The sequence below is a fragment of the Stegodyphus dumicola genome, chromosome 2, assembly GCF_044657685.1.
Source record: "Stegodyphus dumicola isolate Sdum_Otavi_A_Nest chromosome 2, ASM4465768v1".
In the NCBI taxonomy this organism is placed as follows: domain Eukaryota; kingdom Metazoa; phylum Arthropoda; class Arachnida; order Araneae; family Eresidae; genus Stegodyphus; species Stegodyphus dumicola.
Genome location: NC_140769.1, coordinates 115463498 through 115483839, shown reverse-complemented (window position 1 = coordinate 115483839; position 20342 = coordinate 115463498). Strand labels below are relative to the sequence as shown.

The window sequence follows — 20342 nt, the reverse complement described above, 5'->3', positions numbered from 1 at the left end:
ATATAAGGCAACAGACGTTTATCAACATATGGATAAAAAATACTTTAGAAATTTAAAATAAAAATTTTAATTATTAAGCAAGGATTACGTGATACATGAAAAATAAAACACATTCTTCTCCAAATCTTTCTGCAATTTTTTTGAGCTATCCTTCTCCCCAAGGACGCAGCGATCGGTGTCTGCTTGACAAAACAGAGAACTGCAAAGACTCGGCATGACGCATAGCCTGGTAACATCAGCTGTCTACCAAACGTGTCTCCTCGTTGTTCCCATCAGAGGTTTTGCGTCAAATCTGTTTTCCTGCAGAAATTTTACCGCAGTTTCTCCATTGCTAAGAAATTCCCCACGTGCATATTTTAAAATTACGTTTCAGGCAAAAAGGTATTATTATTTGTTTATAAAAACCGTTGGAACTTAAGACACAATAATAACGCATACGAAAATGGCGACAGTACTTGACTGAAGGATTGTTATGAGCATGTTTGCCTGAAGAATGGTTATGCGCATGGTTGCCAGTTTTGGCACATTCTGAAAATTTGGCGACTTCTAGTAAGGTGTTGGCGATAATACATAAGTACCCAATTAACCTAGCCTTAAAAACTAAGGCTTTCTTACACAGATAAATCTTTACTAGTAATGATGTTACCTGATATTTTTTTACTTGATTCCTTTTTTTGAATGCTAACGAAAAAAAATTATGACCAATTCGTAATAATGCCTTATCATATAGTTGCTGGCATCTTTATGCAAGCCAGTCATTGTTAGGAAAGACAAAAACTTTCATAATGGTGCCCGCAGCCTTATATCGATCAGTTTCTTTCTTGTAAAAAACAACCGTTAAAAAGTGCTTCATCTTTACCCGGGGAATTCGATTTGCTTGGTACTCTGATTAGCAAAGCAAATAAAAATTCCTTGTACAGCGGTACTCCGGTATGAAAATACCCGCATCGTATAATGGTTGCTTTTGATTTGCATAAAAGTGCGGGTACATTTATACAGTTCACCCTTATCATGGTTTCTGTCTTTCACTTGACTGGTACCGGCACCTTTAGGATGAGGAACCTTTATAAAAGCATCAAAAAAAAAAATATGATCTCAAATAAAAGCTCCCAGATAGTATTTAAACTTGTCAAACAAGCTTCAGAACCTAAACTTAGATTAAGCTTATTTCAAATAAATGTTACACGCTTCATATTAATATTACTTTTATTTAGTCTTTGCCAGTCCCAGAACGCTGAATGAATACCTTATCTAAAGTATAAATCTGAAAAAAAGTGAAAATTAGTATTACCTGCATGAAAGCCCATTTCAGCTCCTCTTTCTAACATCTTTTTGTAAGCTCCAGAGACACGAGATGTTGGTCTTCCAGCCCATCTTTCTTCCTTAGGATACGTATAACTATTATTCATGCCATATGTTTCCCGCACTTTTGAAAACACGTATTCCCTGCATAAGAATAACTAGTAAGATAAATTCAATACAAATCAATAAACTAGTTTTTGATATCAGATATACTGCCTCATAGTTACTCTACAGAAAATGTTTACACATTTTTAGCATGATTTCGCTATAGAATTTTTTAAAAAAGGCAAATAAATTGGGATTAAAAATTTCTGGCAACAGCTTGTTTGAAACAAGAAATATTATGTGCTATTTTTAAATTTATTCTTATTTCAAAATGTCACACGCAAACAAGCTGTGAATTGAAGGATATGTAATACTGAAATTTTTCCACCAAGTTCGTAATATGTAAATATTAACATATATAATTATTTATCACAGTTAAAAATATGTATAAACAAATAACATACCGAAGATATTAAATATCTATAGATTTTTGTGTTTATAAATTAATTTTGTATACATGTTGTCCTTGAATTCATGGGCCAAACTTTAAGGGTAGGTATGCATGCATTTTTTATACAGTAATGTGGAGAAGGAGATGAAAACTGTGGGCAGAAAAACAGGACATGCTGAGGAAATGAAAAAAAACTCTTTATTTCCATAATATTATAGTAAGTGCTCAAATGTGCCACCAGCAACATTGATACAAGCTTGGTAATGTCTAGCAAGTGACTGGCGTACCCTTTCAAAGATGCCAGGTGTTTCGCGAACAGCTGCAGCAGCGACTGAAAGTTTTGCAATGAAGGTACTGATCAGAGGCGATTGAGTCTCATAGGTGAGTGCCTTGAGACGTCTCCATGAGAAAAAGTCAATACTTGATAAATCTGATGAATGTGCTAGCCAAGTGATTGGTCCACTTCGTTCAATCAAATGGGTTGGAGCCCCATCGTGCTGAAACCACATGGCATTTCAAACAGCAACTGGAACATTATCAAGTAATTACGGTAATACCTCTTCCAGAAAGATTCGATAAGTTGTGGCGTTGAGTCGATGTGGTAAAAAGTATGGGCTAGTAAGAAAAACATTTACAATACCCGCCCACATATTAACAAAGAATTGCTCCTAGAAAGCATGCGAATCATGTGAGTTAAAGGTGGCCCACACATTAGAATTGTGCAAATTAAAAACTCCGTCTAGCGTAAAGGTGGCCTCATCTGTGAAAAGTACATTTGCAGTGAAGCTCGGAGTGAATGTACTCTGCTACAAAAACTGACAGAAATATACGCGCTGAGGATAATCAGCTGCATTCTAAGTGGTAAAAAATCTTCCCTGTGCTAAATTTTCCATATCATGTTTTTGCTTCATCAAGCACAAAATTCTCTATCAGCAAAGAATAGTTTGAAGTGCGTGTTCAAACTCAATACAATGGTTTTGCAGAAAATTTAATAAATTAGAAAATTTAATATTCAAACTCAATACAATGGTTTTGCAGAAAATTTAATAATGCAAACTAAATAAACCTCCATATTCTATATTTTTCTTTCCCAGAATTTATCTTTTTTTTAAGCTACATCACCAAACTTATAATATCGCCTGCTCTAAACATCTTTTACACAAATATTTACAGCGTAACGGCTTATGACACTGCCGTCTACCAGCTACCATACACGCTGATCATTGAATCGACGCTTCCAGGACTTTATCACTGTTAATGATCAGACGTTACAGCACTTACTGTAATATTATGAAGATAAAGAGCATTTCTTACTTTCCACAACATTTCCTGTTTTTCTGCCTATTATTTTTATTTTTGACCCCACACTGCTGTACAAAAAATGCTTCTTCTTTATATGTGTTTTACCGAGCCTTAATGTTTCGCCCATGAAGTGAGGGATATCCTGCAGATGTAAGATGAAATTTATTGTTTAAAAAATAATATTGCGTCTCACCTTGTTGTCCATTTGCCAAATCGATTTGCATCAGTTTCATTTAAATCAAACGGGGGTTCACCATCTACGATCCAATGAGCAAGGTATTTTCCAGCTCCACCAGAATGAATGATACCGTAACTAAGGAGAGGGGCAAAAATTATTATTATAATAAATACATAGTTACAAATATTTTAGTCTCAGCATACAACTTTAAGTTTTGAATTAATTACTGAATTAAAATTATCACTTACACAACAGTTATAACGAATAGAGGAAAAAAAATCGAAAAAACTTATGTTTTCCAGTCTTTTTTCCCTTTCAGAAAAATCCTAAATAAATTATAAAAGATACTTAAATTTTTACATCTTGGATTATGTGCTAGCTTGCTACTAGAAGCTCAGTGTATAAAAATGTCAGAAAAGAATGCGATTCTATCTGATAGAAACAATTTTAAATGGATTAAAAAAAATAAATAAATAAAATGCATTAATGATAAATGAATTCAAAGCTTTCCAATTAAGAATAAAAAATATAATATGTTCCAATTAGTAGCACTATCTTAAGATTGGGTGTCAAATCGCGAAACATCGCTAAATATGATCATCAATCAATACGATTAGTCAACAAATACCATTTTGAAAATTTTTTTAATTTAAATGATTAGTCAACAAATACCATTTTGAAAATTTTTTTAATTTAATTAATTGTTACCAGCCAAACTATTTGGAAAAATATTGAGATACCTTTCTGAAATTAATTTACTAATGGAAGAGTAATTCAGAAGGCAAACAACAAAAATCAGCGTTAATTTACAAAATTTTCACAGGACTAGTTTCGATGGTTTTACCGAACCATCATCTTCAGCTGCAAAACCGCAAATGGACATTTGCGGTTTTGCAGCTGAAGATGATGGTTCGGTAAAACCATCGAAACTAGTCCTGTGAAAATTTTGTAAATTAACGCTGATTTTTGTTGTTTGCCTTCTGAATTAGTATTTATTCGGCGTGTTATTGTGTCTTAATTAATGGAAGAGTACCAATATTACAGATACAACAAGGCTAACTCATTAGAATATGCAATTACTAATGGAGCGTTCTTTGCGCGTAGTTCAGCTCAAAAATAATGGAAATTTCTAATCTTTTCTAAAATACTCATCGAATGACACGCTAGAATCGACAGCATTTATTAAATGCAAGAATAAAGAGAATAATATGCTTTCATGAGATATAAGATTTTTTAGTCCAAAGGGGCTTTGTCCCTGAAAGACTATTATTTTCGTTTTGCGATTTTGCGTTGAATCACTATAAATGTCCGTTTCACTTTTCAAACTGTTGCTACCAAACGTTAGAGTACTGCATTATATTTGAAGAAATTAAATAATGAAAAATCTGGATAAATGTATACATATTTCTCGCATTGTGATAAAACAACGGTACCTAGAGCCATCGAATTTTGAATGACGTAATCCTACTGCGAACATGGACATGCGGAAGCCCAAATCTGAAATTTTGGAATTTGTTTTATTATCGATTTCATATTTTGTAACGAATTTTTGAGAAACAAACTGAACGATTTGAAAGCGAGCAATGGCAACAATCTGCGGGGGGGGGGGGGGTGAAACCTTTTTATCTCCAGCGCGCAGAACTGTGTATCCGAAATTCTAAAGATAGGCTCATTTTAAAATTATTTTGCGACATTGCTATTGAACTGAAATTTATGGTTTAAGTGCGAAGAACATGATATTTAATAAATAAAGGTAACACACAAAACGTTAAAAAAACGCCCCTTTGGACGTAATTTAAAATCTGAAACCTTTCAGATTTTTTTATTTGTTTATGTATTTAATTTGGATTGGAATAGTTAATCAAGATGTAGTCTCATCTTCTTTGGAAGCATAAAGTGCAACGAGACTCACTCTGAAAGCTAAGCGATGTATCGTTGTGTTCAGTACGAACACAGAGAAACATAAGAAGCGTGTAAAGGACCCTTTTATTAAACTCAATGATTTAACAGACGGCACTTCTTGCATTTACAAAACCAGTCATCATTTATGGCGTAATTCAAAAATAATGAATTCAAATTAAGTAAGTTAGCCAAAAGCTATACAGAATAAAAAACGTGCAAGTTGGCTCAATTGTAATACCAGCGTGACAAGCCTAACAGCAAAAATAACGCAACGCCGCAGATCGACTGTTATGTAAGAGATTCAACTAGTAACTTGGCCTTCAGCAGGCGGAACACGCTCTGATTAAACGATCTGAAACGTTCCTTTAAATATTATCTTTTTCTAACTCATTTGAACTAAAATTTGCATTTTGGCAGGAAAAGAGAAAGCGAGAATGACAGTAAAGGTATTGAACATAAAATGACTGTTTAGTTAAAAATAAATAGATCCTTATAGAGAAAATAAATTAATGTGTAAAATAAGACACCTGTTTTTATAAAACTATCCCGGTGTCCAAAAATTAACCAAAGTTCTTAACAAATCAAAGGACTAATGCAAATAGAACATCATAAATGCAGATCAGTTGCTAACTTAAGCCGATGTGTATGCATAAATTAAAATTTTATTTATGAGCTTATAGGGTATTTCTCCCACCTTCTTAGCGTGCCTTCGTGGTATAGTGTTCTGCACGCTGGGCGCGTATTCCAGAGGTCCGTGGTTCGATTCCCGGCGAATGCGTTGCTCTTTTTCACATCTTCTGCTTCCGAAATACCTAATGTCTCTACAGTGGCGCCCGAACTAAAAGGGTGGTGGATGATGATTCTCCACACCCAGAATTTGGCGATTGGTTTCCCTAAACCCCATTTTTCAAGTCTTTTGCTTCCAAAATACTTAATGTCTCTACAAGCTTATCAGATTAGCATATCCCAGCTTTAAAGATGAAATTAGTTGTAGCATATACGTGGCATTTCAAGTCCTTTTGATAATCCATGAAAAGATGCATTGTAATTGATAAGCAGGAGATAATTATCAACATAATGATGACCTCTTAGCAGTAGAATCATTACAATTTCATAGTTTTTAAGGAGAAATCTCCGTTTTCTAGAGGTAGAGTCATGGAATAACAACACTTGCCGGTAGAATTTTCCAAAGTGCTGAATGTGGAGCAATATGAAATGAGCTGAAGAAATGCGAAGAAGTTTCCAAAGTAACGAAGCACCAGATAATTAACCTATCTAAAACTTATAACTCTTTGGTATTGGCATCAATTACATAACATCTCAAAACGATACCTGGGCAAAGGTAACAATCGTTTTCTCACAAAATATTGCCAGCAAGATTCTGGTAACTGGTTTCTACCCTACAAGTTTAGGAGTTATGCTTAAATTTCAGAATAATTTGTGATAAAGGAGAAACTTATTAATTCTTATTTATTGCAAGGTATTTTATTCCTTCATATTATATTGAATTTGAGGCATGTGAAATTTGTAAGTGAAAGAAAGCAAGTCACTAAAATATGATGTACTAATACCAACTTATTAATGATTTAAATTACTGATAAAATATTTTACCTAAATCCGACAGCCATCCACATATTTGGCAAGCCATAATATGGTCCCAACATAGGTAATAAATCTGGTGTATACATTATTGGTCCATTTACAACTGTCTGAATATCAGCATTTCGCAGAAGAGGGACCAAATTCATTGCGACTTCCAAATGATCTGTAAGTCTGTCCAAATCAGGCTGAAATAGTTCTTTACCAAAACCTGTTTTCACAATAGGAAGAGAAAATTAAATAGATCATTTCAATACAATCATTAAAAAAGAAACTAATTTGAAAAGGTTTAAAATGGTAAATTACAATAAAAAATTAACAAAATGCCATTTTTGACATCTATACAAATAACAGACTAAAATATGTAACTGTTATATGATATATTTCGATATTAAATTGAAATTAGAACTCTCTTCTTATGGTAGGAAGCATATTTTCTTAAACTCAGACTACTTTCTCAATAAAGCAGCAGATTATTCACTGAACAGAAGTAAATGTAAAATATAACAATAAAGAAATACGAAAATACACATAAATCTGAAAGCTTTCAGATTTTTATTACCCCCAAAGAGGCGTTTTTTTAACTTTTTTTCTTTTTGTGTTTCTTTATTAAATATTATGTTCTTCGCACTTAAATCATAAAATTCAATTCAACAGCAACATCGCAAAGCAATTTAAAAAAAGCATATCTTTAGAATTTCCGATACACAGTCTCGCTCGCTGGAGGTGATTTCCCCGCCCCGTACAATGTTGTCATTGCACGCTTTGAATTCGTTGAGTTTGTTAATCAAAAATTCGTTAAAACTTTACAAAATATAAAATAGATAATAAAACAAATTCGGGCTTCCAGATGGCCACATTCGAGTGAAAGACTATGTTATGGAAGATTTGATGTCTCTAGATACCATTGTTTATTCACAGTGCGAGAAATATATCTACATTCATGTAGATTCTTCATTATTTAATTTCTTTAAATATAATGCAAGGCTCTAATATTTGGTGGCAACAATTTGAAAAATGAAACGCCGTTTATAGTGAACCAGCACAAAATGCCAAAACGAAATTAGTAGTCCTGGGCAACTACCCTTTTGGGCTAATAAATATTTATAAAATATTAGAGAAACAGTAATTGTGAATGACGTTTTTGGAGATATACATTCAAACTATGAGTTTTAAAATTACGAGAAGGAAATCATTACAAAATTCCGTTTCGTAAATTCGGTGTTACGGATTAAAATCAAAACTCACGTATCCAAGAATACGCGATGCGTCAGTAGTCTTCAGTTCTCACAATGCAGGAAATTTTAAGCTCGAATTTACGATTAAGTAAACGGTTTAAACACAATGCGAGTACACGTCGTAACCCTGTGAGATAAAGTATATGAAATGAGCCCAGCGCTGTTTCTAGTGACAGTCTCAAGCTGAGCACAAATATGCCTGCAAGAATTCGGATCGCTGTTTCATTGCTCCTGTAGGGCTGATGGAAGCAACTCAAAAGGATAGCTGTTTATGGGAAAGGATGCATTCGTGAAGATTCATGAAAACTCCCATATAGTTAAACTGTTCGCCGGGATTCAGACCCGGGTCAAATTACTAGTGTCCAGCGACTTTATTGCTGGGCTGTTGATGGGTTTAGAGCTGATGGAAAAAGCATAGTAGTGAACCCTTTCAAAAACGACCACCGACGCTTCCAGAAAATTTCGATCTTTTGAGGATAACCTTAGAGAGGTGATGTTAAATACCGAAGCTCATTTCTCTGAGAAATACAGGTTAGTTTCAGACGCGATTGTCTGAGGGCGATGGACAGCACATGAAATTTCACCATAGCTTTCGTTCATCTGAGAATCAGGCTAAAATGTCAGAATCCATTATTTTAACATGTGTGACAGGCACGCAGAGAAAGAACATTACAAATATACAGTGCAGAACACGGTGCAATTTAGTTTAATTTTATCTAATGCTAGTAATACCTACCGTGCACAGTTTTTAAATTAAACCTTACATATTTATGTACATTATTCAAGTATTTCCGCTTTACAGTGTTCAGTATAACCCTTGGTTTTTCAATGTAAGCAATTATCGCATTTCTTTGCACATGTTGTTTTGATGTAACAGGTTACACAGCTCAACCAAAGAACATCTATATACATATTCTTTGGCTCAACTGCCAAGTGGAAAAGAATCTGTGGTTAAAATTCCGGCGAAGACTCGGTTCATTTATTCAGCTTCCCGCTCTCAAAAGCCCAAGAATATCTATAATGTAACCGCAGTAAGGTTTGGAACATTTACTGCATGGAGTAGATTACTTAATTTAGCACAGTATTATATTAGGGGTATCTTTTTAAACTCCATCTCGGTTTTAATCTGCAACTCTCCGTTTATTCCACGAATATGAGGGCATAACTGTATATGTCTCGAAATGTAATGGTAGAGATGTTTGTTCAGATGAAAAACTGTAAAATTATATTTATTTTAAAGTAATTTAAATTACTTTCCAATTTAAAACCAAAACGCTTATTATCTTTGCATGATGCGCTGTGAAATTAAAATTTCCAGGAAGGATTTTTTTTTTCTTAATTTGAGCATACATACCTTGTGGTACACCATTTATTGCCCAGTCTTCGATGACATTCATTTTCTCAGGGTACTCATAAGGCCCTACTAAGAGGCCACCACGTTCTGCTCTTAGATAAAATGAGCCTTCCAGATGCCTTAAAACCGGAGGTTCGTTCTAGAAGTGTAAACAAAGGAACAAACATTAAGACTAGAAGCATTTGAATTTTATTAGATATCATTTTAAATATTAACATTGATTCTGTATAAAATATTTTTTTTTGCTATTAATATATTTTTTCAACTAAGAAAACGATAATACAAATTGCAAAATACTAAAATATAATTAGCTTAAATTCGATATTATTTGCCCCGCAGTAATATTTTTTTTTTCGCCCTCTAAACTAGTGACTTGTATTCTGGAAAAAGGCTCACGTGGTAATAAAACCTTAATTTCCTTAATTTCAGAGAAACTACATTTAATTAATATTAAAAAAGGTAATTTGGAGTCTAGAAATAAGACTATTTGCATTAATTCATAATCATATAATTGACTGATGTCAATTTCTTTAACTGATGAATAATTAAAAAATTCTAAGCAGATTTCTTCTACTTAGGTATAAAGCAACATATGTAAGTATTTACAAAATTTGAGTACTACAAGTTTTAGATTTCTAGAAATTTGAGTACTACAAGTACTACAAGCAGCTACCATATAAAATTGGTCTTAAAACCTTTCATCATACTTTGACGTTTTGAGTAGTTTGTGAGATTTCATTTCATGCCAGTAGGCTGAAGTTCATTGATATCCAACGCAGAATGCGTTTCTACAGGTTCTCCATTTCAAGGAGATGTAATTAATGTCTTCACGTATTGAAATGATTTAAAGCTTATAACGGAAAACTTTTAGAAATTTTCATTTCATGTCATTTTCTGATATTTTCTTCATCTGCCGTACGGTAGCCATGTGTTATGTATTAATCGCTATTAGTTTTCAAGCTTAAGTTTTACTTATTATTTCAGTTTTGATCTGTAGTTCAAGTTCTATTTTTTTTTTTTTTTTTTAATTGTTAAATTTGTAAGAAAGGTATGTAACTTCAGTTGTTTCTTCAGATATAGGGCTGACTAGTCGCCACCTTATGTTAAAATGTAAATTATTCATACTATTTTATCCTTAATAAACGTTAGATTGATTTTACCTACTTAACCTTGTAATTATTGTAATTAATTCCTTTACACTGGACCTAAGTCATAGAAAGGGTTTAGCAAACACAACGCAACTTCCTGAAATTTAGAATTGTTTAATTACTTTTATGTTACGCTATGATAACTACTCATCTCCTATGTTATGTGATTGATACAATATTGGTTGAAATGTTTTGTTATGTTACCCATATACATACAGTTACCCACCACATAATCTGGTATAAACATTGATAATAGTAATTACACAGTAATGATGTTCAGTAGTAATTAATGCGTATGAAATTATATTGTGCAATATTGATATAACATATGAAATTACAATGGCTTCCAAAAGTTGAGCAAGCGACACTAAAATCAACAAAAATGAAAACGTAAAGCTTTGATTAACACCAAATCGCATATGAATGTATAAAATATGTTTATGCATGAAGGGAATCAACCATTATGTCCAAAAATTAAAACAATATTTATTTTCATAATTAAATGATGACGTCATATTTGTGTCAATAAGAAATTGAGGTAAACAAACAAATAAAATTTTCATTAATAAGGTTTGTATGACGGACCACCCGAGCCTTAAAAGAAACTTGGTTATACTAAAACGATTGGTTATACTTTCAATGAGGTGATCAATCATGGCAGAAGCTAGAAATGGGTATTCTTCCATTAGGACAGTTTCGAACTTTCTGAAATTGGCTGGAGGAAGTAAATGTGTAGAGACAGCACGCCCGAGAAACCTCAAAGATTCTTCATAGGATTAAGATCGGGAGAATACGGCGCTCACTCCATATACAACAACAATAGTTTACCCTCAATCTTCAGGTACACGTTAGCGAAGTTGGCTCGAAAAAACCGAGCATTATCATCCAAAAAACGGAAATCAGGACCAATTGCTGCAGCGCAAAGCCTCACAGTGGGCAGCACGGCTTTATTCTGATACCGCACAGCCGTCGCAAAGAACCTTCAGCAGATGTGTAGCTGGGTGAAATACTGAAATTTCAGCCTACACCATGCTGCGACCTATTTTCAATGATGTTCTAGACCTGATCCAGTGTATCTCGTTCTTTTCAGACCCTTACACGCCGATCACCTGATTTCAGGACAAATTTGGTCTCGTCCGTAAACAGGACGTTGCGCCGATCTGCGACAGTGCAACTAAGATGTTAGTGACGCCACTTTAATCTTGCCCCTCTGGACTAGGTGGTTAGTGGAACACGAACAGTTGATACTTGGGCGTGCAGTCCCTCCATGTGAAACCTTTGGCACACAGTACTTGGAGATATTGTCTTATCAAATGACACTACTACCAACAACGTAACAGCTGTAAAGGTGGCTCGTCGATTTCGCTTGGCTGCTGTAGAAATATACCAATCTTCAGAAGGGTGGTAACTCTTGGCCAAACGGAACCAACGCTACGGATAACTTTTTGACTTGTTTGGAATTGTTTCCACATTCAAAAAATTACTAAATGATCAATGCCAAAGAAAAGAGAGGTTTCTTTGATTGACTGTCCTCCTTCAACGCGTCCGAAAGCACACCAGCATTCACTATCTGCCATTCGTCATTTTAGCCATAGAAACAAAAATATCACAATAATTTGTCGTATGAAAGTTTTAAACACGTTCGTATCAACATTTAAATAAACCTTCTCAAAACCTTTCAGAATGCTGAAAACTACTCGGACAGTCAGTTGTCTGCAACATACGATAATTACATTCAGCGATTTGCATCTGCTGTGTTTGTCAGTCCGCATATTCAATATAGAAGATTTCTAATTTGCGTTGCTTAACTTTTGAAAGTCAATGTATATTCAGTCCCGTTCGAGGAAGTCAGTGAACTATGTAATTACATTTATTCGGCTGAATCATTTCGAGGGTGCAGCAGATTACATATTTTTTCATCACACACAATGCGTTTTTCCTTGTTCCAATAATATCAGTCAGTCTGAAATTGTTCAGTGCTTTTAGAAACGATTCATCATTTTCCATTTTATTCTATTCTCAAAATCGTGCCGTTTCAACTTACATCTTACCCCTCTTCCTTGTCAGAAACTCCCATTTACAATTTCCCATTTTCCCTTTTATAATTTGCGTAAAAATCACAGATCGAGATAAGGCATATTTCTATCACAATTTTTTTAACATAAATACATGTTTTACTAATATTGCATAAAAGGTGGGTGATAGGAGTAAAAACCCACTTCCACATGATAAGGCTGTTTATGATTGCAGTCATAAAGTATAAAAGTTATTGTCTGAACAAATTTTCCATATAATTGTAAAAGATTATCTTGTATCCACATGGAGCATATCCACATGATTGAATAACGCTCTGACGAAAACAACTTACACAAGCCTTCAAGCAACAACATTTTGAGAGTTTTATTAATTAATCAATCAAATGATATCGGAATTGAAACTAAACCATTCTGAAATAAGACTTCGTCCTGAACACAACGTTACTCAGCCTAACTTTGACTACTCAGCCTCTACTTTGACTACTCAGCCTAACTACTAGATAACTGCTGCTCTGCTCTCTGCCTACTGCAACGATATCATATGTAAGATGAAAAATCTGAAAGAAAACTTCTAACTAAATTTTGCAGTAGCCTCTTAATTCTTCAATTTAATTTAGGTATTTCTCCTTTCTATTCTAATAACAGTAATTGTTTATAATAAAATTTTTCTGGACTGCATCATTTCTAGATTAATCAACGTCATACGAATTTTACATAACACTCTGACGAACACAACTTACATAAACTTTTAGCCAATTTTTAGAGCTTTATTAATTAGCCAATCAAATGATATCAAAATCGAAACTAATCCATATTCCGAATTAAGATTTTGTTTTGAACCTAACACCTCGCTTCTGCTCCTCGGCCGATCCAAATTGCTGCTTCTCTTCTTACCGAAATCTCTAAAAAATATAAATGTTTTAAAACAGGTATGTTTAGAGTGCCATGCTATCTATGACAGCAAATGTTTAGCTGGAATAAGAGGAATATTATTTAAATCTGATATGACTACCTCTTTTTGGATCTAGGAAATTTCAAGTTTCCTTCATTATGGATCGTCTATGTATGCTTCAATATCTATCTGCGGCATTTTCTGTATTATTACATCAAGTCGTACAGGACTTCATAAGTTCGGGTACAGCAATAGAAAATTCATCTGTGCAAAGTTACTAAATTTGACAATCTGTAACTACAAGTGTTATTATTTTCAACTTCATTGCAGTGTGTACATACTTAATCAACCATCTCTTCAAATCTCGATTGTGTATCGGAATTGTTATTTGTTAATTAATGCTATTTGAAAATTTAAATTGAAGAATTAATCACTGTTATATAAAAAATATTTCAATTCAGAAATTCAATTTTTAATAATTCTGTTTAATAAATTAACAAATTTTAAGATTTTTTAATTACCGTATTTGACGGTATATAAGACGCACTTTTTTTCCTAAATTTGGTCCCAAAAAAGTTACCTGCGTCTTATACGTGAAGGACACAGTCTTATATGTGAAGGTAATTGCATTCAATAATTGTTTATTTGGTTTTTACGAAACGTGAGAACTAAAAGAAACCACGCTATTGAAACTTTTTTTCCTTGTGTGTGGCCGTCTAAATAAGGGTGCGTCTTATACGGTATTTCACATAGAAAACGCTACTAAATTTTACTGTAATTAATATTTTTTTTGAAGTATTGTTAATTTTTTTTACTTATAAGAATTTCAGAATTATTTTGAGAATGCGGTAAGGTTATGAAACATGAATGAAATCACTTTTAATATGTGTACACAAAATGGTATGAAAGTTGTTTTTGAGGATTAATATTGCAAATATTAAATGGTAGAATATTGAGTATTGTTAAAATGAGTAAAAATACTTATAATTTATGAAACTGAATACCTGTAATAAATTTTATAGCAGAAGTGAAATTAATAGATAAAAGTAATTTTAAATTATAATAAATGAATGTTATAATTGTAAATAAAGATAGAATATGTTAAGGGAGTAGGTTTCTGTGAATAATTGTTCCTTTCGTTCTCCACGTACAAGATATAGTTGAAGGAATTTTATGTTTGAGTGTAATTTTTTTAATATAGAACTATTATCATTACTATTATTATTTATATATAATGGAATGTTTTAGTGCAGTTCTCAAAGGCCAGTTAGCTTACGTAAGGAACGGAAGCCTTTACAAATAACTGCTGAGCAGCCCTTAACGATCGGTGAATAAAACATCAGTCAATTTAAGTGGATATACCGAATTTCATGGAAACGTTTATTTTGAAGTACTGGGGGTGTCTTCCAATTCTAGGTTAAATAAAGAAATTAGAAAAGACATACTAACAATGAAATCTTAATTCCGCTAAGAATCTTATAATATTTATGATACTAAAATGTATTTTATAAATATGAAGATTAGTGTGTTATAAAATTTTGGTTGATTCATTAGCAATTTAGGAGAGTAACAAAATTAACCTTTAAACGCTGGAAAGTATTTTTTTAAAAAATGATTTTACTTTAATTGTATTATTTTTCAGAGCCTTAAAATTTCATCATTTCATGATGCGTATTTATAAGTACAGCATTCAGCAATGATGAATAAAATTTCGATTAAAAGATGAAATGTGCCTACCCAAACAGCTGCTTGCTTTCTTGATGACTGAATGAACAACAATAATAACTGAGATATTTTATCACTGAGAAGATATGAGATTCTGGATAAAACATTAGTCATTTAATTTTTAATGTAGGCAATTGTAAATTAACCTTGATCTTATAACCGCAGATTAGGAATATTTCAGTTTGTTACTTACCTCTAATGCTTGAACTTCTTTAATAGGTTTCGTAATCACGAATTGATGCTGAACAGGTACAAGAGGTAATTCAAGGCCATTCATTTTACCAATTTCAAGAGCCCAGAATCCTAAAAATGTCAGATTCTATATATTTTTTCTAAAAGACACACAGTTTAATAGTTATAATGATTCATTAGTAACATAAAAATTTCATTTAGAAGTGAAGTTTATGCTTATGGAGTTGAATCTTGATTTTACGAACTGAGACTAAGCATCGTTTTCTTTACACTTACGCCACATACATTTAAAAACAAAATCACAAACTTTTTTAAAAGCTGCATAGCAGCATATGTTTAGAATTCTGGACGCAGTGTTAAATATTGGCATACATTAATATATATATATATATGTATATCAGTTTCAATCTTTTCTCAGTTCATCATATCGATATCCCGTTTTCTTAGTAAGATTGCTAACAATTTTTTTAAAAATTTTTATTATTAATTTTTCATGGGTTAACTTTATTTATTACATATCATGACTTTCGCACATAAAACAGTTCAACAGCAAGGTCACAAAAGTATTTAAAAACAGCATATATTTAGAATTCTCGATAGACTGTTAGAGATGCCACACATATTTTTATATTCGCTTTATTTTTTCTTTAAAAACCAACCGCTCACATCTAATATAATTACCATAAAAAATATATATATAATGATTTTAACGAGTCCAGCAAGTGTAATTTTTAACAAAATATTGAATATTTCTAATTAAACATCTCATGATTTTAATACAATAAAAACCAATCATATTTAAAGTAGGAAAAAAATCTTGAACTGTTTTTAAAGCGCTTTTTTTTAATATAATAACTCAATAACCTTCCAGATTAAATAAGAAAGTGTCATAGATTTTACTGAATGGCAAAACGCTGGCACATTTAAGTCAAAAGTATTTTACTTCTGGCCAAGGCAACACATTGCTAATTCGTCAGAAACTATCAAGGTAAGTGCTCGAGTACATCTAATTCATTAAATAAAATTGAAGCAGTGCTGAGCAAGTTTAGCTACTAGTATGGACATTTTAAAAGCTGAATGAGTTTGATCTGGCTGATATAATAATTTCACCATTTTCTACAGATTAACATTATTTGTTATTAAGTTAGTGAAACATGTAACAAAAGTATATATAAAATTATATCTACGCATAATTTCGAAAATTAAAATTTTGATTTAGAGTTTGATAACTAATACAGTCACCATGTTATACGATAGTTCTTTACAGAAGTTTAGTTGTACTTGTATTATGCATCTGCAACATATGAACCCTTTTTTAAGGCGAATCCTCTTATAATGTGATTTAATATTTCTACATATCATGGTTTCTGCACTTTTAAGCTAAAATATACAAAAGCACCCACCCCAAACAATCTAATTTAATCGTTTTTAAAGCAAACAATGCACAATTTATCAAGATATAACAATAAGAAACACAGCTCATGGAGCCGGGTAAGCGGGTGGGTATATACATATATATACATGTTTAGTGCAGTTGGCTGCAATAAAAAAGGGAAGATCCACGTCTAGATGTTATATCAGTCCCATATATAAAATTTCAACGTTCTACGAATAATTATTTTTGAGTTACGCGAGATACATACTTACGTACATGCAGACTTCAAGGAAAAAAACCCTTTTAAATTCTTTTTATAATCCGTTTTTATTTTGTCCTTCGGTACAGATGTCGTGCAAAAAAAATCGTCGAGAAGGATTCGGGAGAGGTCAGAATGGAAATTTTCGTTAAAATATGACACCCGGAATTTTTCGCGATTAAAATACTTCCTTTACTTCGTAAAAAGAAGTAAAAGGAAGAAGAGAGAGAAGGGGAAAAAAAGAAAGAGAGACTAGATTAATTAAGCTACTCATGGTCGAGATAGCAGTTTCAGATGCTAACAAAAAATGTGCTTATTAATACTCTATTCGAGAGAATATGGACTACATTATGTTTATGTGCAAGTTTTTGGGCATATAAGTAATTTTAAAACGGGAATATAAATATAAAATTTCAATATATATACATAAATAATACGAAAATGTGCCGCGTAACTTGTACTGATCCTATTTATGCATACTTTATACGATATTTCTCACGCCTTCTTAGCATGCCTTCGCGGTGTAATGGTCAGCACGCTCGGCGCGTATTCGAAAGGTCCGAGGTTCGAGTCCCGGCGAGGCATTGCTCATTTTTCACATCATCTGCTCCGAAATAACCTCATGACTCTGCAGTGGCGCCCGAAATAAAAAAAAAAAGTAGTGGATGATGATTCTCCACCACCAAGATTTGGCGATTGGGACCCCTAATCCCAAGTCGCTCTTTAAAAGGGGAAATATTTCTCCCGCCTTCTTAGCATGCCTTCGTGGTGTAATGGTCAACACGCTTGGCTCATATTCAAGAGGTCCGAGGTTCGTATTTTGGCGAGAGCATTGCTCATTTTTCACGTCTCCTGCTTCGAAATAACCTCATGACTCTACAACTTCAAAGCAAAAATATTGGCGTTTTAAGCACTTAGCTATAAAAGACTCGAATAAATCAAAGATCTTTATGTAACTATTAAGTCAAGTAGTATTAATACTACCATGTGTTCTTATTGGAATGTAGCTTTGTTTTTAAGAAGCAATATTGTGATATTTACTAGTAGTTTATCCGTGACTGTTTTTTCATTTGTTATGTTCCGCGTTATTCGGAAATTAAATTACTCAGATAATATTTTCGTCTCGATTTTCGGACGATAAAATTACTTATTATTATTAGAAATGCGCGAGAAAATACGTTATACATAATATATATATATGAATGGACGATTAAAAAAAAACTAAAAAATTACTACTAACTTTAATTTGTATACGCTCCCTTCCTGGAATACGCCCCCTTCTCTGGAATCGAAATGGTGTCATATCTGAAAACTAATCTGAATTATGTCAGCTTATTCTCAAAATTTAAGCAAAGGAATCATGTCTTTAAACATCCCTGTTACCTATTACTACTCGGCAGTTCATTTTTCTTTCCTTCGCTTGCTGCTGGTAACGTGTGTGTTCCCATCGCACTGCTTTGTCCATTGTTCTAAAAATGTAATCCGTTATATTACAGTGTGGAGGGTGCGAAAAGCACCGAGCATGTTTATGCTTATCAATGATGTCCACTAATAAATTAATATGTTGTTTTCGTCAAGTCTGTCTCCTTTATATTATTGTGGGAATTAACGCATTAAAGCCTTTTCAAGTAATTATAGATAGCATTTCATCGTTAAGAGATAGCTTCTAATTTTCAAGTCATCTATTGAATTATCACACCACACACACATATATTATTATTATTATTATTATTATTATTATTATTATTATAAGGGCACAACCCCAATCCTCCTAACCGGCAAACCCGGCCGTATGATCAAAAAATGAGACTGCCCCCCCAAAAAAAAATATAAGAAAAAACATATAAATTCCAAAAACTGAGTCTTAGTGCCGAATTTCAATTCAATCTTTGTTCATATTTATAATCTTCATTATTGTCTCTGCAAAACCTTTTAAATCTGAATAGTTCCTTTTAAAATCTTCCTTAAAATTCTTTCTATATTTTTCTCTTACACTCCGGGTAAGCATATATATATATATATGTGTAAGAAATTAAAGAATATGTAAAAGATTAAATTAGCAGAGAAAATTAATTCCCTTCTGTATTCTAAAAATAGTAACCTCTATTTGCACTGCGTCATTTTGCACTGCGAAATTTTGTCATTTCATTGAGAAAAATATATGTCATATGACTCTTACATAATTCTGATGATGTAAATGAAATTAAAACTCAAACAGCCAAATAGTAATTTTACAGCAATATTAACCATCCAATCAAATTGCAGTGAGAACCAAAACTAAATCAGTCTGAATTAAGATTTCACTCTGAACAAAACGCACTTGCGTTCACAGCTTTGGCCTTAGCCAAAGAATATGTATAGATACATAGACGTTCTTTGGCTTAGCTGGACTGCTGTTTGTCTGCTGCTGCTTTCTTGCTACAAAGTTATAAAAAAATGTAAACTTTTTCGAATAGGCACAATTAATGTGCCAACCTGATTGTGGCCACAACATTTTTTTTACTGAAATAAAAGTTAAATTAAATATACCTTGACTGCCAAATTTCTTATTCCTCGTGGATCGGCGTTTCAGCATTCTATGGCGTCGAAATTCTAGCTGTTCATTGTGGATACAACCACCCGCGTTCTACTACAGAATCTATTACACACATATATATATATAGTAAGTTAGAAATTGTAGTAAGCTCGCCTAAAAGTTACCAGGAGCTGTTGCTTATATATATATATATATATATATATATATATATATATATATAATTATAAGTAAGGTTGTAAGAACAAACGAAAAAAGACCAATTATATATATGAAAGTAGCAAGACAACGTGAATTAGAGAGACCTTAGTGGTCAAGAATTTTGCGCATTGAGCTGCAAATTTTTTTTTTAATTTTATAACTAAGAGGAATGTTTAAAAGCTAATGTTAAAAAATACATTTGACTCTATAGTTCCTTAGCAAAAATGTAAAATCATGTAACAACTACGAACAATACTAAAATAGTAAAAGCTATCTCGTAAAAACTAAATGTAAAAATGACAAATCGAGATGGCTTCAAAATCAAAAAGGATGAGAAAAAATTAAGAAATTTTAACGCACAAAATATTTTAAAAAGAACTCTTGTAAAAATTAAAAACGTTTCAAATACACAGTAAACCCCCTGATGACGATACAACGAAAGATATAGATCACTTTTTCCTTTGTGGAAATCATACTTTTTTCCTTTTTGATATTAAAATGTTTTTCACCTTTAACGCAATTTACCGCTGTGCTTCTGGTATTTTTTTCGTCTTAAAGGCGTATTCTTATGCTTAATGTACAAACTGACGCTCTATGTAAAATTTATTTA

General features: G+C 32.7%; 2 protein-coding genes across 8 annotated transcripts in view; one reads left to right on the top strand and one right to left on the bottom strand.

The window, feature by feature from the left end:
• The window catches only part of LOC118188531 (dimethylglycine dehydrogenase, mitochondrial-like), a 147954-nt gene that overhangs the window by 63544 nt on the left and 64068 nt on the right, over positions 1–20342 (bottom strand). For all 6 annotated transcript variants that reach the window (XM_085811052.1, XM_085811047.1, XM_085811051.1 and 3 more), the window contains exons 7-11: positions 15366–15475; positions 9372–9510; positions 6792–6990; positions 3294–3413; positions 1292–1446 (exon numbers count right to left, since the gene is read on the bottom strand). In XM_085811052.1, coding sequence (XP_085667178.1) covers positions 1292–1446; positions 3294–3413; positions 6792–6990; positions 9372–9510; positions 15366–15475 — 723 coding nt within the window. The remainder of the gene's footprint in view (positions 1–1291; positions 1447–3293; positions 3414–6791; positions 6991–9371; positions 9511–15365; positions 15476–20342) is intronic.
• Positions 1–20342, top strand: part of LOC118196501 (THAP domain-containing protein 2-like) — a 176379-nt gene that overhangs the window by 117076 nt on the left and 38961 nt on the right. The gene's annotated exons all lie outside the window — the stretch shown is intronic.